A 25,122-nucleotide genomic window follows, 5' to 3' on the forward strand; every position below is an offset into this window, starting at 1 on the left:
AATAAATTAGTAGTAATAAATATGCTAGTAATATGCATGCTAATAAGCAACTAGTTAAAAGACCCTAAAATAAAGTGTTACATTTGTTTCTTATGTTTTATTTATTTTGATGTACTCACAGTACTGTTTAAAAGTTTGAGGTTGTAAGATTTTTTAAATTATTTTGAAATAAGTCTCTTATACTCACCAATGCTGCATTTATTTAATCAAAATTACAGTAAAAATGTAATATTGTGAAATATTATTACAGTTTTCACTGTATGTATTTCAATATATTTTAAACTATTTTTTTTCTTTTGATGGCAAAGCTGAATTTTCAGCAATCATTAGGCTACTTTTCCGTGCCACGTGATCCTTCAGAAATCATTCTGATATGCTGATGTGCTGATCAAGAAACATTTCTATTATGAATATTGAAAACAGTTTTTGCTGCTAAATATTTTTGTTAGAACTACAATATTTTGTTTTTTCCCCAGAATTTATTTGATGAAAAAAAAGTTCAAAATAAAAGCATTTATTTGAAATAGAAACCGTTTGTAACATTATAAATGTATTTATTGTCACTTTTGATCAATTTGATGAATGCTGAAGAAAAGTATTAATTGCTTTAAAAACATTTGATGTATAACATGGACACAGATCTTTTCATTTTACTTTAATCAACATCTGATATACAAGCAAAATATCTAATTTATACATAGCAGTTAAACTTATATATTAAATTGCAATTCTTAAAAATGGTACCATTCAGCTGACTTTTTTTTTTTTTTTTATCTCTCCAAAGCCAATGTGTTTTATTCACATTTGGCACTTGCAAAGAAGATGCTTAAGGTTTTTTTTGTTACATTTCTCTTACAGGACAGAACTTTAACCTGAGGCAGCTGGGAATATGTGAACCAGCCACGCGCCGTGGCCTGGCCTTCTGCGCAGAGATGGGCCTCCCCCACCGCGGCTACTCTGTTGGCGCAGGCTCAGACGTGGACACTGAGAACGAGGGGGGTGATGTCACCGGAACGTGCCATGCGCCTCTGGGGCAGGGGTGTGAAGTCTGGCCGGAACTCTTGCTTGTCCAGCCGCTCAAACTCAGCCCTGACCCTGACTGACACAGAGCACGAGAACAAATCAGACAGTGAGAACGGTGAGTGGAGCCACACAAGGGCCACGTTCAGCCTTTTAGTACAGATTCAACTAGCTCAAAACTGAAAAAAAGCATGTTTTCTTTCCTCTACCATGCTGGAAAATCCAGCTTAAAGGGATAGTTCACCCAAAAATGAAATTTCTGTCATCATTTACTCACCCTCAAGTTGTATGTACAGCAGAACAAAGACACAAGTTTGGAACAACTTGAGGGTGAGTAAATTATGACAGAATTTTCATTTTTGGGTGAACTTTGTGTTTTTGGACATGATAACTGGTTTTTTAGCTGGTCTGAGATGGTCATTAGTTAGTGCAAGCTGGTAGACTTTCTTGCACCACCAACAAACAAGCTTCCATGGAAGATTAAGGTGCTCAATCTTGTTTTGGGAAAATTGTATTTTGGATTTTCAAAGGCCAGCTTGAACCTGCTAGAAATGAGCTATCAAGTTCCAAAACTTGAGATAGAGTGTCCTACATAGAGGATCCTATAAAAGGAAATATTTATCGATTATGCGCACTTCTCTTGCACCACATTAGCATTATCACACTCGTTTGACTTTTATCATGACCGGCCAAGTCAGAGTCAATAGCAAGCAGAATAAATTCAATACATCCACGACTCTCTTTCTCTTTATACCCATACCACTGCTTCCGCGGCCCTGAGGGGACCCTCCAGTGGCCCAATCAAAGGTCTGTCTTTGTATCGGGCGCTAGGAGACCTTACCTAGCCATCGTTGGAATGCTCCTCTCGCATGAACGAACACACACAATGGTTGGTTAACAGGCCCCAGCGGTTTGAAGTGCAAATTTGATCATGCTTGAAACCTGGAGAAGTGATGGGAGCGACGATCTCTCTCTCTCTCTCTTTCTCTCTTTCTCTCTCTCTCTCTTTCCTTCTTTTTCTTTGGTGCCGTCGTTCATTCCCACAAAGCAGCTGTGATGCTTCAAAGAATGCTCAGGTGACAGGCTTCCTCTGGGCCTCCCCGCCACACTTCCGCTGCTACTCTCCCAGAGCGGGGCCTCAGCGGGGGGGAGATGTCATCACGCCCTCACATGCTTTTTTGATTATTTTTTTATTCACACTAAAATCCCACAGATTTGTTTCTTGTTGTTCTTTTCAGGTCCAATTGAGAATGAAGTGGAGTTTTTTTTTTTTTTTTTCCCGCCTTTTTTTTTTTTTTTTTTTCATGAATTGAATTGAGAATTAAAGCTGCTGACAGTGAGGTATAGGACAGCCATTTTGAAGGAAAGGGAGAAAACGAAGCAAACGAAGAGCTAAATCATTCATTATCTTCCTATGCACACACTCTCCTGTCACTTATTCTCATTTATTAATATTCCTTAGACTAACAGGTGTTGTGTGCAAATAACCTTTACGAAGACCTTATCTAATCACTTTCATTAACACCTTTTGGCTTAATTAAGAAAAGCAAAAACGCTGAGTGTGTAGGATTGTTATATTTGCTTCCATTATGAGATGAATGTGTGGGGCAACTCTCATATCTCTGATGACCAGCGCAATGAACGCAGTCCTCCGACGGGAGCTTATTTTACATATTTTATATTCACTTTCCTTAATGTGGTTAATATTTGGGAAAGGAGCCCTGTATGTATGTATGTATGTATGTATCTCAGATGCACATTGAAATTAAGCGAATAAATTTGACTCTAGTTGATTCCAGTAGAGTTTAATGTTCAATACTTTAACCCAGTGGTTCTGAACCAGGGGGCCAGAGTCCCAGAAAACTTCCAAGAGGGTCTTAAGATGACTTAAAAAAATGATTTAATGTAAAACAAAACTACTAAAACTACCGAAACTACATCTCATCCAAGATGTTTATGTCTTTCTTTCTTCAGTCGAACAGAAAACATTCCAGGATTATTCTCCTTATAGTGGACTTCAACGGACCCCAAAGTGCAGCTTCAAAGGGCTTTAAACGATACCAGACGAGGAATAAGGGTCTTATCTAGAGAAACGATTGGTCATTTTCGGAAAAAAAATAAAATGTATATGCTTTATAAACACAAATGCTCGCCTTGCAAGTGCTTTCGCTAGACCGCCTTCCGTATTCTTCAAAATGTTTACACTGTATGTCCTACGCCTTCCCTATTCAACTTATGGAACTAACGCGGCGTCAGTTCCGTTTTTTTCCATAATTTGAATACAGAAGGCGTTCTGGCGGAAGCTAGATATTTGGCTTCATAACTTGTTTAAATACGGATATATATATTTTTTTTTATACAAACGCATCGCTTCGCTTCAGAAGGCCTTTATAAACCCCCCGGAGCTGTGTGGAGTACATTTATGATGGATGGATGTGGATGGAAGCTTTTTCTTCAGCTCACACTCGTGGGTCCCGTTCACTGCCAAATATCTGTGTCCAGATATTTATTAATATTTCTTTGATTATGTTCATCAGAAAGAAGAAAGTCATATACACCTAGGATGGCTTGAGGGTGAGTAAAGCTTGGGTTAATTTTCAAATGAAAGTGAACTAATCCTTTAAGGGATATAATAATAAGGTCGTGCAGAATAAGGCATTAATATGTGTTTCATAAGAGCTAATAAACAACCAATATACTAGTAATATGCATGCTAATAACTAGTTAATAACTAATAACTAGTTAAAAGTGAGAATTGAACCCTAAAAGAAAGTGTTACCAAAAATGCATAGCACACAATATATGCATAGCACAAAAAAAAAACTATTTTAATTACATTTAATTATTTTTTTCTTATTGCATAAAATATAAACTTTGTTATCATTGTTATTATTTTTATTATTATTACAATAAAGACTTATTTATAATCAACATTGATCTCGCTTTGTCCACCATCCTGGATGTTGTTTTTTTTTTTTTTTTTTTTTTTTTTTTACTGAACTTGTCATCTCAGACCTTGAAGGATGCATGTGAAACAGTATCTTGTATAATGCAGCATAATTGACTATCTTTTACAACAGCCTATCATATTTTAAAATGCCTCCTCCATAGGGCAGATCGCTAGTTTTTGAAGCGTAACTTTGTTGTTTCTGTTCTTGGTTTGTTTCACTTCACTCCATTGCAAGATCTTTGGGATTAACTTCAGCTACCGTTTCCCTCCAATTCGGTGCCTCTTGACATGAATGTTGAAAAAAGCTTTCTCCAGCCATACCAAAAGATTTCCTGTTTACATGTGCCTGGCGTCACCATGGAAGAAAGTGTGTCCAAATGATTGACACACTGTTTGGCTTTTTTCGGCCTCTTTCCCGGCTCCCTTCTCTACCGAATTCAAGATGGAGCCATTTTTAGCTTTCATGGTTTTTCTGCTTGTTGCTCAGAGGTTTATTGTGTTTGTGCGGATGGGCCGTCGGCCCTAGCGACACTGCCTTTTGACTTCAAACGCTGTAGAGGTTAATTCCATTTGGGAGAAAAAGCGGGATTTGTCAACCAGAAGCTGAGAGTGGAAGTGAAAGAGGTGTGTGTAGCTCTGTCAGACACGGTTCTAGTGAAAGGATCTCGATTCTGGTCCCACATTTCCAAGTTCACCCTTAAACTCTATTAGAAAGTACACTGAGAGAGATGCCTCGCACAGAGACACTCTCGGTTCGGCATAGAGAGCAGTCGCTCTGCCTGCTCTCGCTCTTTGGACTTAATATCCTGTAATGGAGAAGGGGTCGGGAGAAACACCTGAGCACAATGTGTTCCGCTGCAGCAGAAAAGACGAGAGAGGAAAGGAGAGGGCGAGTAAGAGATGGCCGCTAACAAAGGAGAGATATTTTGTCCTTCATCTCCAGGGGACATTTGAGCCAGGGATGCGCTTCACCGCATGCCCACCCGTGTCTCCCTCTTCCTGGGTCACTGCACACCTGCTCACTCCCCCAGAGGGAGAGAATGAAAGGAGAGAGAAGGCACACAAACACACACTTCAGTCTTCACACTAAGGCAAAGAATTTTTAATTTTTTTATTTTGTATGTGTATTTTTATGATATATATATATATATATATATATATATATATATATATATATATATATCATAAAAATACACATACAAAATAAAAAATACACAGTACTATTTAGTGTGACTTCCTGGAAGAAAAAACTCTTTCCATTCCATTTAGGTTTAAGAGAGCCAGGTTCCCTACTATTGATCAAGTTTAAGGGGAGGTCACTAATTACTTGCCTCTTTAGGCTATATCGTTCAAAAGAGTTGATCAAAAATACAATAAAAAGACATTGTGAAATATTAATACAATTTAAATATAACTGTTTTTAATTTCAATACATTTTAATGTGTAATTTATTCCTGTGATCCTACAGAAATGATTCTACTTTGCTGATTTGGTTCTTAAGAAACATTTTTTCTTGTTGAAAACATTGCTGCTTTTTTCTTCAAGGTTTTTTTTTTTTTTTGGAAATTGTTACACTTTTTTTTTTTTTCAAAATTCTCTAATGAATAGAAAGTTCAAAAGAACAGCATTTATTTGATTTTTTTTTTTTTTTCATTGTAAAAGTCTTTACTGTCTCTTTTAAGCAAATGAATGCCTCACCACTTAATAAAAAATATGACTTTCTTTTCTTAAATGACTTTCTTACTGCCCCCAAATGTTTGATTGGTTGTGTTTCCCTAGTAAAAATAAATAAATAAATAAATAAATATGCCAAAATCTATTAAAATACATTTATTTCATACTAAGTATACTTCAAGTCCATTAACATATTTATTACCATATCACTTAAGACTTACTGATATAAAATTATAATTAAACTTTATTTGGAGTATTTCTTTATTGCACAATGCACATCTCTTAATATTATGCCTAGAAATTGTTTTAATATCACTATTAATAAGGATTGTATGATCTTTGTATAATATCAGTCTTTAAATGCAATATATTTAAAGTGTACCTGAAGCATACTTGCAATAGTTCCACTTTAGCACAATCAAATATACTTAAGTATATCTTTTGTTGGACCTCAGCTCTACATTTGCACAATTATAGTGCATTAAATATAAAAATAAGTTGTTCCAATTTATCATATTTTAAGTACCAGTTTAGTATGCCAAAATTCCCAATTGCAGGGTATTTTTATTTAGCACAAGAATATGTAAATGTATATATATATATATGTATATGTATATATATATATGTAATCATGGTAAAAACTATGGGAACCATATAATTTAAAAACACTTTATAAAAAAGTAAGTACATTTTTTGCATCCGGCATCATCGTGATTTCCAATTAAATAATCAATATTTAAAACTACAATACAACTTGTCTTTAGATCCAACAGAAAATGTTGTGCTTCCTCTGTCATTTGCAGCCATCTTGCCATCACATGACACCTGCTCCTCTGTCTGGATCTGTTTTTGATTTTGAGCTTGTTTGAAGCTTCTCTCTCTCTCTCACACACACACACACACACACACACACACACACACACATCTGCGCACTACAGGGGGTTCAGGGAAAGAGGGATAGAGAAGGGGGGAGAGCCTTGACTACAGGAGAAAGAACCGAAGACCTCAACTGACTATTCGAGGTCTCGTTAGCACCGCTCCCTGACTGAGGTTTTAATGTGCCTCCGTTTTGATTCAGGTTGTTTCATTATTTTGGGGGGGGGCTTTAATCAAAAATTGCACAGCAGATATGAGAGAGCTTGCCCTGCTGTGAGCGAGGAAGCAGTTGTGCTGCCATTAGTCCATGTACCCGGCTGAGGGAGAGAAAGTTCCAGAACTAGCTTCTAAACTCGCCCCATTTTTTAAGAGCCTGTGAAGCTACATCAAAGGATTTGACAGGAGAGAAGCAGGAACTTCTCCATCCTGACACTTTTTTTCTGACTGGAATGCCTCACTTGAACGCTCACAGAGACCCATTTGGTTTGGGTCAAGAGCTTGCATTCCGTGTGTGTGTGTGTGTGTGGCTTGTAAATCCACCAAATTTTCTCAGCGGTAGTGACCAGCGGTCAAGCCAGATTTATCGTGGCAGGACAGTCTCAAGCACTCTTTTCTATTACTTGCATTGCCATAAGCACCGGTAGTCTGTGGCGCTGTTTTGCTGAATCATCAGAGGTGATAGAGACCTCAGGGAGTGATTTTCTGCTTGGTGGAATGAAGTGTCCACCTCCTCTCCTTATGTTTTATATAAAGAGGGTCATAGACGTCAGCTTAATAAGATTAAGAAAAATGTGTCAACAATAATGCAAATCCTGTAAATATCTTAACCGGCTTAGTCAGTCTGGCATGGTAGTTCAGGGCACAGAAATTCCTTCTTAGAGGCTGCCTGGCTCTAGGTGTGAACACACACACACAAACATTACAGTATGCAAAATTGTGTACTATTAATAAGCATCATAGCCAAACAAGCTTGAACATTTTGCAATTTAAAAACACACTCATCTAATTACTTCAGGAAACTATACAAAAGTGCTTAATAAGCAATGAGAACTAAAGCCTTTTATCTTAGGAGTGTCTTAATGTGTCTAATATATGTAGTTTAGTGCAGCCTGCTTCCTCTTTACCAGGCTAAAGCTTTTTCAGACAGGACCACTTTAATTGGACGTGTGATTAAATGGGTTATAAAGAGATAAATATGTTCAAGAAGTCTGTAGCACAACTACGCTTTAACAATAACCAGGTGCTGAATATATCTGCAGAGAGAAAAATATTCAGAGCTTGAGTGCGGAAAAAGGCCAAGTGTGTTTTATATTATAAAATGAGTTACTTATATAAGGGTTATGACATTCATGTTGTGGCAGAGTGCGAGTACATATTGAAAAGCAATGCTGTTGTTGTTTCTTTCGGTTTAAAGTGCTCTGGAATTGTGTGGGCCACCCTAGCTGTTGTTCTCTGGTCTTTGCCAAAGATATTGATATCAGTGTTTTCGCTAAGAGATCTGGCACAGGAAGATACAGGGTAATGGCGATGGGAACGGGCTGTTGGGAAGATTGCAGAGGAAAGGAACGCCATTGCGCAACGATTGCACCACCAATAACTAAGCCAGACCGCTGATGTGCGTGGCACATAAATTAGCCTCACAGACCTGTGAAACAGCATGGTGTTCATAGAAGCATGACGATTGTCGATTGTTTACACTCGAACATCAACATAATTTGATAGGAACAGGTGATTTCGTCAGAAAACCACAAAAGAAATGTGCATGCCACAAAGATGATACAAAGATGCTAATTGGATAAATGTCAATGTAATGTAAACAAAGATATGTCTTTCTTTTTTGATTTTTTCTTCCATATTCTTTCTTTCTCTGGACATTTTTCTTGCAGTCAAGCCGTTTATTGACATGACATAAACCCATAGAAATGACCAGTCAGAGAATTAGAGGTTGTAATCTAAGTAATCTCATTCTTTACACTGCAAAAGTGCCACATTTAGGATTATGCAAATAAAGACAATAAAGAAATGCATTTTACATATACGTTACTAATACAGAATTTGAGAAAATGTATGTTTTAAATATTTGGAAAATATTTACATATTAATTTATGAATATAAAAAAAGGGTAACACTTTACTTGAAGGGGTGTGCATAAGACTGACATATGACACCTTCATAATCTTGACATGACACGTGTCATAAATATGAAGGAGGTTTTATGCATGTTTATGACAACTGTCATTAAATGTCATTCGCTCAATTATGTCATTTTTAATGCAAAGATGACATTGTTTGAGATGTCTTTGTTACGACAACTTGACATAAACCAACACATCATAACCTGTCAGTGTCTTTGTCATGACAACTTGACATTAGCAAAACATCATAACCTGTCATAAACAGATTAATTATTAATTAAGCAGATTAATTATCAAACTTAAAAACTACTTAGCTTTATGGGTTAACATTACATTACATTATTTTGGTAACACTTCAGTATAGGGAACACATATATAAACGATTAACTATGACTTTTCCCTCAATAAACTCTTAATTTACTGCTTATTATAGTTAATTGTTACGTTTAGGTATTGGGTAGGATTAAGAATGTAGAATAAGGTCATGCAGAATAAGGCATTAATATGTGCTTTATAAGTACTAATAAATAGCCAATATTTTAGCCATATGAATGCTAATAGTAATAAGCAACTAGTTAAAAGACCCTAAAATAAAGTGTTACCATTATTTTATAACAGTGTCATCTTTTTTAAGAAATTTGAAATTGTCTATTATCTGACCTTCTGTTGGTGGAAACTTAAAAAAACAAAAAACAAAAACAAAAAAAACATGAAATGAAAAATAGTCATGACGCTGTTAAAAATTATTTGTCAGAGTATTGTCACTTAATGACATTTTAATGACAAGTTCAATTTGTACCACTGTACTTGAGCTCAAGATACATATTCATGACACTATTATAATGGCCTCATGACAGCCAATGTCAAAACCAACCACATGACAGTTTAATGTAATGTTAACCCATAAAGCTAAATAATGTCAAGTTGGTTTATATCAAGTTGTCATAACTCGGACATCTCAAACAATGTCATCTTTGCATTAAAAATGACATAATTGAGCGAATGACACTTAATGACAGTTGTCATAAACATTCATAAAACCTCCTTCATATTCATGACGTGTCATGTCATGATTATGAAGGTGTCATGTCAGTCTTATGCACACCCCTTCAAGTAAAGTGTTACCCAAAAATATTAGAAAAATTAGGAATTCAATTATAGCACTAGGCAGCACTAGAGTTGCCTCTGATACTAGTTTCAGAGATAAGTTGAAGCATATTTTAGTACTGCTTTTATGTGGCATTATATTTTAAATCTGCTATGTGAACACACCTTCTGAAAACAAAGCTTCACATAGTCCACTCATGTCTTCCAGCATCCCAGTTTTGTCCCCTCAGGGCACATTTCCTGCAGTGTTCCAGTTGTTTAGCACGCCAGCAGTAGTAGACACATTTTTGGAAAACAAACTTTTGCCTTCCGGCCTGAAACTCACTGCGATCTATCCAGTGGTAGAGGTAGCTGTTCCTTAACTGGTCTGAAAGAAAAAAGAAAAAAAAAAATCATGAAAGAAAGAGAAAACAACAAAAAAGACATGAAAGAATGCCTACAGTTTGATTTCATCCCATGCCATGGCTGAATGGCCACGGTTTCGTGGCATCTCCGGAGGCTAAACCGAGACGCATTGTTTTCCCGTGAGGGTCATGAACTCAACTCGGCGGTGTAACAACAGCGTGTGTGTCTGTTTTGTAAGAAGGATGAGCTATCAGCAGCTCACTCAAACACCCTTATCGCTCACATAACAGAGAGTGTGTTTACTCAGAAACACTGCACTTCCTAAGGGCCCTGTGGCTGCAATTCCTATGTGTGTGTGTGTTTTTCTGTAAATGCAGGTAGTTGGAATAGTTACACTATAGTAAATATATTTAATATGTGACTTGCATGCACAAGAAGCATGCTAACATGTACTAAAAAAGTATATAATGTAATATAGAAATGTCATCTCAGTGCACATGGTCTATATTCAGTTCAATTAATGGCTTGTTCTCTACTCATGTCAAGTCTGTCATTACCACACACCTCATTATCTCGAGGTCTTCACACATAGTGACTGTTAAAATGTAAATATTTTCATAGATTTCACCACCTTGAAACAAGATGGTCAGTTTTAATAATAATAATGTCATGCACTAAAGGAAATTGCTACCATGGTGGCAATTTTTGGTGGCTGGAAAAATCAGTACTCTACATAGAAATTAATGGTCTCTACTCTGGAATGGGAAAATAAAAAGTCTATTCGTGAGTTTATTTAAATACTTTTATCAGTCAGTAAGGAGGTATTTTGACCTTTTTTTTTTTCCGAATGTGACTGGATTTCACTTTTTTTTCTTTTCATGACTGATTAAAAGTCATATTGCAAACACGTTTGCTCTTTATTCCTCTGTTTTTATCTCACTCTCATACTTCTAGTGAATTTGTTTACAGGGATCATACACAATCATATTCTGCATTATGTGTAGATAAATATATTTAAACCAATTCTATAATGTATATATATATATACAGCGATGAGCCAAAATATTTTGACCTCCTGCCTAATATGTTGTTGGTCCTTCACGTGCTCTACAAAGACCTTCCTGAAGGTGTCCTGTGGAATCTGGCACTAAGCAGATCCTTCATGTGCTGGGTTGGGTTGAGATCTGGGGAATTTGGAGGGCAGTAAAACACCTTGAACTCATCATGTTCCTCAAACCATTCATTCCTGAACAATGTGTGCAGTGTGGCAATCCACTTCCAACAAGGAACATCATTGTCATGAAGGGGTGTACCTGGATTGCAACAATGTTTAGGTAGGTGGCACGTGTCAAATTTACATCCAATTGAATGACCGGACCAATGGTTTCCCAGCAGAACATTGCCCAGAGCATCACACTCCCTCCACCATCCCACAGTGCATTCTGGTGCCATCACTTCCCCTGGTAAACGGTGCACACATACATGGCCATCCATGTGATGCAAAAAAGGAAACGACACTCATCGGACTAGGTGACCTTCGTCCACTGCTCCAAGGTCCAGTTCCGACACTCGATTACCCATCGTAGGAGCTTTCGACGGTCGACAGGGGTCATCTTAGGCACACTGATTGGTCTATGCAGCCCCATTCATAGCAGAGTGTGATGCACTGTGTATTGTAACACATTCCTCCCATTAAATTTTGTATGAATTGGGCCACAGTACACCTTCTGTTGGCTCGGACCAGACGGGATAGCCTTCGCTGCCCTCCGCGGCGCCCAACACCCTGTCGCCGGTTTGTGGTTTGTCCGTCCTTGCACTAAGCCCTGCCATTTCAGAGATACTCTGACCCAGTCGCCTTGCCATAACAACCTTGTCAAAGTAGCACAGATCTTTATTCCTGCCCATTTCTCCTGCATCCAACACTACATACGGAAACCGATTGTTTGCTAACCTCTAATCTATGATAAACAATATTTGCCTCACCTGTGATTAGATTAAATAATATTTTGGCTCATCAGTGTATATATTATATTGAACATACATACGCATACAAAGATTGGTTAAAAATCACATCTATTATCTTTGATCTATTTATTATATTATATTATATTATATTATATTATATTATATTATATTATATTATATTCCTTTTTATATAGCTTTTATACCTATAGAGCATGGATGCCTGCTCTGAATATAAAATATGTGCCCCGTCAAAAATAACTATCACATACCCAAGCACTTGTTCTCTATTTCCTGCTCTCTTGGGTACAAGACACACACACACATAACTGACCCATATGGGTTCAGTTTAAACACAGAGCTAATACAATGTAAAACACACAGTTACCTACAGCTCTTACTGAGAATAGGCCTGTGCAGCAGAGGGTTACTTCAAAGACATTACAATCAGTGGGAGAAACAGCAGTCCACATCAACTACATACTGCAGTTTCACATCCATGCGGCTCACAATACAACCCTCCATGTAGATTCAGCATTGTGCTGGAGATGTTTTTTCTTTCTTTCTTTCTTTCTTTCTTTCTTTCTTTCTTTCTTTCTTTCTTTCTTTCTTTCTTTCTTTCTTTCTTTCTTTTTTAGAAACACTGCAGAGAAAAGTTCATTATTTGGACCGCAAGTTGATTCTTGAGAACAGATGTAGCACGAGAAGGAAATACGGATAAATGTGGACAGGTTAAAGGTCTTATGTCAGGAAACATCAAATCAACTGTTCAATCAGCATAGTGATTGATAGTCCTGATTAAGCATAGTATATCCTATTTTCTGTTTTTCTCTATCGCATAGCTTGCATAGTTTTACTTCATAGTAAGGCATGTGTTGACCCTGTATTAGAAGCATTTAGAGTGTAAATAGATGGCACTTTAAGTCGTTGTCCCTCATTGTGTTTTCAACAGGACTTGCGGATGTGCAAACTAATCTCCATACACTGTATACATAGCAGCATTGGCTGATAGAGTGAGTGCTCTTATCTCAGTAAGCCTGGCGTGAACGAGAAGCAGCTGTGTTCTGTTAGCACAAGAGTGTAGGCCACTCAGACTGGCGTACGACCCTTCTCGTCCCCCTCGTTTGCACCCCCCAGACTGGACAGATTACAAGCAGACCTTGCTAGAAGCTTTAAGCCAGGCCTGGACACTGATAAAAGCTCCAATTGTTTCTTTTCTGTCCAGTGGTAGCGTCATATAACTCTCTGGTCATTCCATCAGAGCGGACCAAATCCAGTTTGGACCCCAAACAAGTCCCTGATGCCCCGGGACCGGAAACCTGCCTTACTGCCACCAGCCTGGCTTTCTGGCTCGCAGTAAAAAAATGTGTCATTTCCTTTTCCCGACACCTGGGGGTAAAAAAAAAAAAGAAGAGTGGTGATCTGGGTAAAGTTAATTGCAGCTCGTAAACAGAGTTTGAAACGAGCGCCATTATGGCAGAGATGTTATGAAGCAGCGCTGGCGGCGTAATGGCATTAACCGTGCTTTGTTACACTAGCACACCGTCATTAAAGAGCACTCTCTCCACAGTGGCACTCTGCAGAGCCGGGCCTTGACTGACAGAGTGACAGTTTCACGAGCCGTGAGTGAGAGCTGCGCACAATAGGCCATGTTAAACCAGACTGTGTAATCGAACATTAACAAGGCACTTTTATTCCACCCTACCCTGACGTTTGACATCAGACTGCACGCTGGACTCTGTTCGGATGTCTTGAGACGGTTATTCAGATCAGTTCAAATATTAGAATTTGGATATGGCAGCTTTTCATCACCACTCTGAGTATTTGAACAGAGCGTGTATCTTGTGAGGTTTTGCCCTTGTGAATTGAGTGCAGCAGAGGAGTGTATTTCCCTCTGTGCTCCCAAATCGCACTCTCAAATTCGAACATCAAGTTTCCAGCCTGAGGACTTCACCAAAAAGCGGTGCTGTGCCCTTTCGGTGTTCGCAGAAGAGGTTGATGATGTCAGCACTGGAGGGGACGTCTAAAAGGGATAAGGAGAGATGGAGAAAGATGGCGAGATGGAGAAAGAGAAAAAGCTTCTAGCCATCTGTGCAAAGTATGAGCTTCCTTGCAGTAGTCCAGCAGATAAGCGCAATGGAAAATGCCAGAAGGTTTCATTTACAATGTATTTTTGCGCAATTGCATTCTTATGCATGCTGATTAGGGTTAATGCTGAAGTGGCTCGATGTCAGATTTTGGTCAGCGTGAAAAAATGCAGATATGCAAATGCTCTGGACTCTAACAAAATTACAGAAACAGACAGGAACCGAGTAATCTGATCTTTAAATTCTGTGTTTCTGTATGTGAGTTTCTGTGCTATGCCTCATATATAAAGAATTTCATGCCATATATGAAATCTCACGTGCCTGAACTTGAAAGCTGTTTAAACTCTTGTCTGCTGGTTGATTTTGCCTTAGCAACATCGTAAGCAGAAGCCACTCATGGAGAACCAGTACATAGCAATGAATCAATAGCTTACAAATCGCTTGGGGGGATGTGGTGCCATATTTCACAATCAGCAAAAGCTAACAATGCACCTCTAAAGCCCAGATGATATGTGCTGCTCTGTTCAAGTCGTAAGAGAGGGCAAATGTAAAACAGAACAGAGCGATAGACAGAACCACCCGTCACTGTGGCATATTGTTTTAAAAGTTCAGCACCATGCTTAACTCATTTCTGTTACAATCTAGCTGGGGTTGTCACTCTCTGGAGACACTTCTGCAATTTTTTCCTCCTTCATTTCAGTCGCATTTCAGTCTCTATGGGACAAATTCGTTAAACATTTTGCGGTGTGCAGTATTTCAGTGCAAAGACCTACACTAACCACTTGTAATCCATTTAACCAGATGATACATTTGTAAGAATAGCACTGTAATGTTTAAATTTGATAATTGTTTTGTTTTTTGTTTCTTTTTTGTTTCGTTTTGTTTCATTTTGTTTTGTTTTGTTTCTTTTTTGTTTTGAGTTTTTTTGTTTTGTTTTGTTTTGTTTTGTTTTGTTTTGTTTTGTTTTGTTTTGTTTGCTGTTTTTTGTTTTGTTTTTCTCCAGTGCAGACAAACAGTGTCTGTCTGGGTAATATTGTTATTGGCTAGGTATCACTTTTCTGTCAAATCCTAAGAGGAATGCTCAGTGCAGATTTACTGTGTCTGTCCTTGCGTTTAGGTAATGATGTGAGCACTTCAGTAGTCTGGAAACTTTTACTGGCATGAGTTTCCCTCCTTCTCTCTCTGTTAGCCATTAGCCAGGAGTCCAGCAAACCTTCTACACCTTATTTAATTACCACGCTTACCAAGACATAATTTAATTACAAAATGTGGTGTAATTGCTGATGAAAGCCTGTCTAAATGTGTGTCTCTTTTCTCCCCCCACTGCCCACTGTTAAGATCAATTGAGTTTTATAGGTCACCTGGGACATTAATTTTTTGGATGGCCGGCAATCATCCTTTTTAATGATACTCAGAAAAGGCCCTCTCAATTAGCCTGTCTGTCCGAACAAAGAAATCATTCACAGCTTCTTGGAGAAGGGGGAGGGTGAAAAAGGGAGAAACTGGGAAATTGCAAAAAGTATGTGAGAAAAGGGAGAAAGAGTCCAAGGAAGATTAATCAGGCTACACATTACTAAATGAGCCACTGAGATTGTGTTATGCATGGGGATGAAGGAAAATCGTATTTTATGTGTCCAGAAATGAGAAAATAGTGCACTTCATATCGCACTGATGACTTAATTATAACCAAAGTAATGTAAATGTCTCAATGCCCATTTGTTTTGCATGTCCCAGAAATATTTAGATTAAGCTGACAAACAAACAATAGCGAACTGATAAGCGAACTGATGACCTCCGATGACAGCTGCCTCCCAGTGGTGAGGATGAAGACAGGTGAAAGCCACTGCAGTAGCCTTCAGCAGAGTCATTAGGAGAGATTTGAGGTCTTCTCTTTCGCATAATAAATTCATATAAAAAAACAAGGGTGTCTTGTTTGTTTTTGTTTATTTTTAATTAATTCTCCTTCTACTCAAAGTGGCTATCATACCAGTTCTCATAATTCTTCCAGGAAAGAAAGCTTACCGTTTCCCCCCTGCTGATGTAAGGGATTACATTTTTAGAGTCATCTCAGGATGAGAGAAACATTTGCCACTTTGTTGTTTTTCGTAATCTCCTAAGGTCAAGAAACCTGTATTTATTAGTCTCTCTAATGCCTGTTATATTTTGGGATGTGTTTTGCTTGTCGTTTTTAGGTAATTCATCCATTAGGCCAATGCCTGCATCTACCGGCCAAGCTAGAGGTCAGGGAGAAACACTTTACCAGCAGTGTGTCAGAGAGAAACCCGAGGGAATTCTGCCTTAACACATCCCAGAGCTGCTTGTCTACAGCCTTTACAGATACATGCACACATTCCTCTTCAAAGTCCAAGGCCTGCATTTCCTCAAAGAGTACAAAGGAATATGGGAAATGTGGCGTGAGAGAGAGGCTTTTTTTAATTCATTTTTTTTGGAGACCAGGCCGATTCTTCACTGCTTGAATGCGCGAAGGGTCACTGAGCTGACTGAGTGCTTCAAGGACACAAACTCCCTCTATTCCTCTCTCTCTCTTTGTCTTTGTCCCCTGTGTGGCACTGTATGAGCGACAGCCCCAGAGGCCTGTGGGATATGTATGGAGTCAGTTGTTTGGAGCAGAGGAGCTCTCTAGTGAGTCAGAGACACTCGCTGACATGTGACACGAGGTGACAGACCAGTACATTGCTCACACCAAGAGAGAGAGAGAGATAGGGAAGTGAATGATGGGGGAAAAGGAGGAGTGCCGAGCCACAGACTGGATATAGGTTAGACAGCACAGATAAAAAAAATTATAAATAAGAAAAATCTGAGGAGATGAAAGAGAAGGTAAAGACACTGTAGTGTGCCGACTCATGTGATGTATTAACTGTTCCTGTTCCCAGAGGCGCCATTCCACAGTCCCGCTGTAGTATCTGGCTTTTCTCCTTCTCAGCAGATATTTCTGCCTCATCCCCTTGAGATTTTGCTATCGCTTCACATCGACTTCTCTCTCTATCATTTTATCCATCCATCCATGTGTCCTTTCACCCTTCTTTCTTTTCCTTACTGCTGCAGAATCATTAAAAATACTTGTTCGTTGAAAAAACAGAAGAGTCAAAAGCCTGTTTCCCAAGTGAAGCCGCGTCACCGTTGGGCTTTCGCACTGACAGAGTTTCTGCTATGCACCGATACCAAGCTCATGTACTTGTAGCCCTACTCATACTCGTAAAAATACCCCCGATACCAAAGACGGATACCACACGTGACGTAACTGACAGAATTGTCCATGCACACCACCGAGACACCGGCGGCAGCAGCAGAAACGGTGTCAGCCTCAGAGGTGAGGAAATACTTCAAAATTAATGATGACAACACACACATTGCGAACTGCATGCTTTCAATCACAATCGTTATCGATAAGTGAAGGCAGGATAGGCGGAATCCCAGTTCTCTCAGACAGCGCGCGATCAGTTCTCCTTGCGCCTGAATGGTCAAATGCATGCATAGTTGTCAAAATGTCCATCGTGTGGATTATCTCACGTAAGTACAGTCGGTTATGGCTTAAGTGGACGTAAACATTTGGGTGAAAACAGGATATGTGTCAGCATCCATGGATTCGGTCTTAAAGGGACCGTAGCCTATATTTGTCATTAATGTTAATAAAACAACAAAATATGTTAAATAAATGTATACATGGTAAATAAACCTACTGTATCTGAAAAACAAGTTTATTTAATTTGTATCACTATAGTATTTGTTGTATTGCTTGTAATTTGTTTGTAAATTTCTTTTTATACAACAACAATTATATATATTTGTAATTATGCCCTTTGAAGGTTATTGGACACTGTGAAATTTTTGTTCTTTGAGTTTGTGACAAGCACATAAAAAATATTACTTTTGTCATTAGAGTAATAATACAGAAGCTGTCCTATATTCATTAGTTCACTCACCGTGTTGTGCTTGGAAAACTGCAGCATCACCAAAAAAAGAGAGAGAGAGAGAGAGAGAGAGAGAGAGAGAGAGAAATTAATAAATGTATAGGTATCGGTATCGGTGAGTACCAGAAAAAAAGTATCGGTACTCGTACCCGGTCCTTAAAAAATGGTATTTGTGCATCCCTAGTTACTAGGTATTTCTGAGTTGGAGTATTTTTTTTAATAAATGCTGTAAATTAAAAAAAAAAGATTAGCAGAGTGTTCACAAAAATTGTCAGCATCATGACGGTTTTCACTATTAATAATGATAATAAGAAGAAATGTTTCTTGAGCATCAAATCGGAATATTAGAATAATTTTCAAAGGATCATGTAACACTGAAGACTGGAGTAATCGTTTGGAAAATTCAGCTTTGCCATCACAAGAATACATTACTTTTCATTTCACATTTTAAAATATATTAACATAGAAAACTGTTATTTAAATTTTTAATAATATTTCTCAGTATACTTTTTTCAGCCTTGATGAGCATAAGAGCCTTCTTTCATTTAATAAATCTAGACCTTAAACTTTTGAGCAGTAGTGTATAAACTGGTCTAACAGAAACTGGTGTATAAACAGAAAGCTGCTTGTGTGCCTGTCACTGCATGCAACTTGCATCAAGCCTAAAGGGATTAAGCCTTTAAAAAAAAAAAAAAGTGAAAAAAAAGTTTGCTCAGAATTTTGTTACTTTATAAAAGGCTACATTACAAATCACTCTGCAGATAAAAAGGTTTCCATTTTATTTTCAAATTGTTTCAGTTCAATGGGGTACACAGCTTTAAAAAAAGAAAGCCTTAACATGCTATTTGCACCTAAGCTTCAGCCAAGCTACACCCCGCTGCTTATGCGTGAAGTACAGGGAATGCTATGATTCTTTAATGTGAGCACTAAAATAAATTTGTGCTGCTTTTTCATACCCATCCCGTCCTCTGAGAGACTAGCTAATCCTGATGAGAATGCTAGCGCTGCAGCAGAGCTTCTGGCCCATTTGTAGCCCTCTTCTTTGTTAGCAGAACGTCAATGAATGTGGTAGAGAGCATCGCCCAAATCAAGAGCTCATGAAACATTAGAAGTACACTAGTCCTGAGCCGGAAGTGGCCGTGTTTGATCCAAATGAATAGCACTGGCTGAGTTAGCATAGGCGCCAGCCGCTAATCATTGATTTTTATGCTTCTTATCAGTAGTTTAGCCAGAGAGGCCTCTTATGCTGGAGCCGCTGGTGGCACCAACGCTGTTGCCTCTGTCTATGGGTTTTTCAGGGCCGTCCGGCCTGTCTGCCCTCCAGAGCTCTCATACACCACCTCAATTATGGATTCTGACGCTAGCGCTCTTCTGTGAAATGCTATCCCATAATACAAGAGTTCCAGGAATGATTCTGTTTATGAAGGTGTTCTCAGACATTTCAGAACATTCCTGCCACACACTAGAAGCAGTGCTCAATAGCCCTTTTTTCACGGGCAAGATATTCAACAACTTTCCCGCTAATTTATTTTTATGCATAGCATAATCAGGTGAAGTACATGCAAGTCAGCACTTAAAGCTGAGAGGGGCCACTCAAGGATAAGTGTAACCTGGATGTAATCAAATTTTCATTTTCGTCTTAATGCGTTGGGCACTTGAGATCTGTCAAGGCTGTTGTGAAATGTATGTGTGTGTCATGGGCCTTTTTAACCCGGCTGACCTATGTAACAGCTTTAACTCTCTTTTAGACCCTGAGGACCACTGACAAACCTGTTTACTACTGGCTTTAGCAACAGGGAGGTCAGAGGTTGTCCGTCCTGTTACCGCTGCTGTTCTGCCACCTCTCAGAGCCAATGACATGAGGTCACTTATTACATTTCAGCTTGCTTGACACAATATGAATGTCCCCACATGGATGCCTGAATAGTATCCATGATGGCAATGACAATAGCCTGGTGATACTGCATCAGCTGAGATTCGGAAGTGTGCAATCTGTGGTCACAAGTCCACGTAGCTGAGGAACTGTCACATTCAAAAAGTTATACAGATGGAAAATAGCAGAGAACTATTAGCCCGGTGGCTTTTTTAAAGATTAAGTGCTATTTTCTAGATTATTTATTTATCTATTTGTGTTTTTTTTTTTTTTTTTTTTTCTCATATCGGGACAAGGGATAATGCTAACATAGCGGATCTAGTATAATGTATTTATTTACAGAACAAACAGTACTTAATTACCGGTAGGGAAGTTCTTAATTTAATTTTAATCAACATTAAGTGTCTTATGTAGGCCTGTACAGTAAGTGGTTGCATATGTGAATGTGAACATATTTGTGCATTTTTGTGTGAATTAGTGTGTTTGTCCAACACACGGCAGCTTTCCTAGTAGCATATGTAAATGGGAGGGTTATGGAAATCACTCAGCCTTTGAGAACTTATCATTTCTCCTCTTTTCATAATTCCTTAGCTTGTCATATAGCCCGAAAAGAAGGTGTTATTAGACGACAGGAAGGAAGCTTGTTGCTGTTATTCCAGAGTGAAAACCTGACACTTGCTCATGTTAAATCGTTGCAGACAGAAATTAATGTCAATTAATCAGAGCAGTCGCCGAGTCTCTGGTGAGGTGGCCTTGAAGAAATGAATTTGCATCTTTCGTTTAGTTTCTCTTTTTTTTATTATTCCTGAACAAGTTTGACCTGATCCAGGCAAGAAACTTCAGTGGCTTGGGTTAATTTAAATCGACGAGGAACATCATGTTTATGGGCATTAGAAATGTCAATAACACCCTTTGGCAGATGCTAAGCCATCAAAGTGATTTATGCTAATGATGATATTTTTGTAAGGTGGCCATATTATCCAGTGGGAAGCAGCGGCGTGCAAGGGTGAAGAATCTTTTGATTGTCAGCAGGATTATGTGGACGGTTTTTGAGGGTATTACGCTAGAAATGAGGTTTGTCTTGGCTGTGTGATTAGAGTAAGGCACTTAGCATTAGCCTATTCCCTTGTTAGGGCCCAAGCGAAAATTCGCGCAGGGCCCTCTTGTTCTTCTAAGGATTATTATTTTTTTTTTTTTTTTTTTTTTTTTTTTTTTTTTTCCGTCTTCCGGGGCTTTTTGGGGGCCTTAACATGCTCAAAAACTCTTGAAAATTGGCACACACATTGGAATCCGCGGCCATTAGGACGCCGGAGAGGCTGGTACCCGGGCGTGGCAGGGGGGCTCGACAGCGCCCCCTTGAAAAAAGTCTGAAAATTTGGTCCATATATTAAACACGCTTGCACGTATTAGTATGAAACTCAGTACACATATAGACCTCATCGGGCCGAACAACTTTCGTGCTCTAAGTTAAACACCACGCCAACAGGAAGTCAGCTATTAAGGGTTGTTTGAAAAACGCATGCTCTGGAATTTGATATACTCCTCCTAGACGATTAATCCGATCGCCACCAAACTCGGTCAGCATGAAGTCAAGACACTGATGATTAAAAATTGCCAGGGGATTTTTGATATCTCGAACGGTTTGGCCGTGGCGAGGCAACGAATTTATGGCGAGAAAAAGGAAACAGGAAATGTGTTATAACGTCTGCATACATATATTGATCTTTATGAAACTTCACGAGTGTGTTCGTTATAGGAGTCTGATCACATGGATGTGACTATTGTGAGTCAAAGTTATAGCGCCACCAACTGGCAGCAGGAAGTGTATCACTTTTTGAAATGTTTTGAGATCACCCTCTTATTTTTACCTGATTTGCTTCAAACTTCATCAGTGTAATGTCAATACACAGCAGATGTAGACCTATGACAGGATTTTTGATATTTGAAATATTGTTGCCATGGCAACAGGTCAAACTGTAATAATATTCTTGAGTGTTTTTGAGGCTCTTAACATGCTTCAAATTGCATGAAACTCGACACACACATCAATATTGTCAACCAGTAGACATGGACAAAGCCATAGAAATGGGCGTGGTGGAGGGCTCAGTAGCGCCACCTTTTGACAAAAGTGGGGGGTTAGTTTTTCCTACAATCACCAAACTCGGTACACATATTGTTCTCATCAAGCCGGACAATTTTCTAATTTACATTCATTAGCTCCGACCAACAGGAAGTCAGCTATTTTGGTTTGAATGTTAATTTTTTGAAAAAACAGGCTATGAATTTTATACTACTGCTCCTACAGGGTTTATCCAATTTACACCAAACTTTTTTTAACTTGTTGCTAACACATTGAAGTTGTTTAATTGCAAACGGATTTTGGATATCTCAAACGGTTTGGCCGTGGCGAGGCAACGAATTTATGGCAAGAAAAGGGAAACAAAGTGTTATAACTTCTGCATACATTAATTGATTTTGATGAAACTTCGGCTTAGTCTTCGTTGTACAAGGCTGATCACATGGATGTGACTATTGTGATTCAAAGTAATAGCGCCACCAACTGGAAGCAGAAAATGTGTCACTTTCAGCATACATTGAGATCACCCTCTTATTTTTACCTGATTTGCTTCAAAATTCATCAGAATAATGTTAAAACTTGGCACATGTAATCCTTTGAAAATGGGCAGGGAGGAGGGGCTCTATAGTGGCACCTTGTAGTGCAGTAAATGTGGAGTGAATTTGACATAGTCCTTTGATGTTTAACCGTTTTAAGTGCCTATTGCCCGCTGTGCACAGTTGCCCTGAAGCCACCGGGGTGGCGGTGCCACCGGGCTTGGGCCCGCCATCGCTGCTCGCAGCTATATTTCATATTTGCCCCTGGGAGATAAAGCAAGAAGCAGACTTTTCTGTTGTAGACATTGGGGATTATTGGATTGGTTATACTAAGACAGTGAGGATGTGGTGCCTTCAAGCTTGCTGAGGACCATCGTACGTTGTATTTTTTCTTGACAGAGGCGCCCAGACTACAGCCTTCTAAGTGCATACTCTCTGATTTGCATTATAACGTAAGGTTAAATAAAACACTAGCATTAATGCTGCTTTGTGGAATAATCAGAACTGCAAAAATAAAGTTGTGTCTGCATAAATGGGATGGGAGAAATATTTGTAAGATCACAAATGTGTGCCTTACATTAATCCAGTTCTTTCCCACTGAATGACAAACTCAGGTGACAGAAGGTGCAGAGGTGGTGCTTTTCCCTCACACATGCACTCAGTATCAACCTCACACACACGTCCTGTGTGTTAGCACCACACCACATGCCTTGTGCACAGTGCACAGTACAGTACGCAATCACTCTCGCTTTTCTCTGGAATAATGTAATTAGTTAAAAGCAACTCTCCATTTGACCTCGATGGAGAATCCAAAGACACAAGCTGTCCTCTATCAAGTGGCCTCATTTTGAAGAATGAAAGTGGAGAGGAGAGATCCACATGCTCAAGTTTCTCTCAGCTAAAGTACCACACCTCACCCCTGAAGCCCTATCACACTTTAAAAAGCATGTAATCTCTCATGCTAATGTGCTGTATTGCATTGCTAAGCTGCTGTACTAAGTCCCCAGGTCTCCCATCTCTCACTGCTTTGAGGACTGCCGCTCTTTCACTTTGTGCAGGATTCATCTGTATGTGTTTTAACTCCCCGCTGAAAAGACCAGCGTAGGTGGTCCCCAGCATATGGTGTGTTTGGGATGCTGCTGTGCTGGTGTCCCCACTATGCTTTCCAACCTACTTAAACAGCAAGACTTCTAAGTCAACCAGATTCATCTGAATGATTATGATGGTTGGTCAGCTTCAATTGCTCAGTTTACTGGTCAACTAGTTTAAGCACCAGAAACCAAGCTGGTCTTTTTTGCATGGCTTTACAAAATGTACTGCTTTGGATACAGTCAGCATGACTTCCACTACGGCGAGTATGCCGAGGATTGTTTTTTCGAGGATTTTTTTGTTTGTTTTTGTTTTTTGTTTTAAGTATCAGCTGTGCACTCAGAAAAAAAGATTTTTTGATGCTGTTCAGTTTATTTAAACAATTTATTTTGATTCAACACCATTGTATCAGATTTCTGGTTTAAATGTGATTGATTCATGTTAAATTGACTTGAAACGATTACTCTTTGACTTAACTTGATGTTTTCATATTGGAATAACATGTTTCAATCAAGTAAACCCAACCAGGACTCAATCAAACAGGATTTTCACTTTCCATCATGCTTTGCAAAGGGGCTGAACTAGGAGTGTAAATTTTGAAATAAAGTGTTATTTTAAGCAGTTTTTAGGAAGATGAGAAAATGGAAAGACGTTTTAATGTTTACTGTTCTATTATGTTGGTATTTAAAAGTTTCTGTTAATTAATAGTTTTAGGGTTACCATTGTGGTGAAGTGTTGCACTTGTGCTTGGGTTGAGGACCTGCTAACAAACTTTCAAATTACTTTAATAAGAAAGTAATAACTGTGGTAGTGCTCTGGGTTGCATTTCCCAAAAGCGTTGTAAGCCTATGTTGATTGTAAAACCATTGCCACCAATGGACTTATGATCAATTTAGGCTTTACAATGTTTTTGGTTAAGGCAATTTAGGATGAATCCAGTATCACATCTAGATTTCTAACACAGAACATCACAAAAGTTATATAAATCACAAAATTTAACAAGATGAATTAATTGTAGAAATCAATGTATATGAAAACATAAATATTTTTATTTATTTATTTATTGCTTTTTATTTATTTTTCAAAACATTGCAAATTAGTTGGGCTGACCCTATTAAATTAAGCTGTGCCCAACCATAGTAAATAAGTTGAATCAACCTTAATAAATTAAGTTGACCCAACTTAAGTACATTAAATTGGAATAACAGAATTGCATAATGCTGAAATAAAGCAACTTAATCATGTGGAAATCCTTTCCATGATTTGTTTATGTTCGTTCAAAGAGTTATTTTTTTGAGTGTGATGCCACTCCCCAATGTCCATCAGGATCATGTGCAATGTGTATCATTGAGATTGAGATTTATAGTTTTTTCTATAAAATTATGATTCATTTATTGATATGATTCATAAATTCATTTAATCCCTATCATTCCCTATCATTTGGCTAACTCTTCCTCAC

The 25,122-nt window shown here is 38.5% G+C and overlaps 1 protein-coding gene across 1 annotated transcript in view; it reads left to right on the forward strand.

Moving 5' to 3' along the window:
* tenm3 (teneurin transmembrane protein 3) overlaps nucleotides 1–25,122 on the forward strand; it is a 294,739-nt gene that overhangs the window by 85,047 nt on the left and 184,570 nt on the right. Inside the window, 2 exon segments of the mRNA XM_048196721.1 lie at nucleotides 859–995; nucleotides 997–1,138. Of these exon segments, the coding sequence (XP_048052678.1) occupies nucleotides 859–995; nucleotides 997–1,138 (279 nt within the window).

The sequence above is a fragment of the Megalobrama amblycephala genome, linkage group LG7, assembly GCF_018812025.1.
Source record: "Megalobrama amblycephala isolate DHTTF-2021 linkage group LG7, ASM1881202v1, whole genome shotgun sequence".
Classification (NCBI taxonomy): domain Eukaryota; kingdom Metazoa; phylum Chordata; class Actinopteri; order Cypriniformes; family Xenocyprididae; genus Megalobrama; species Megalobrama amblycephala.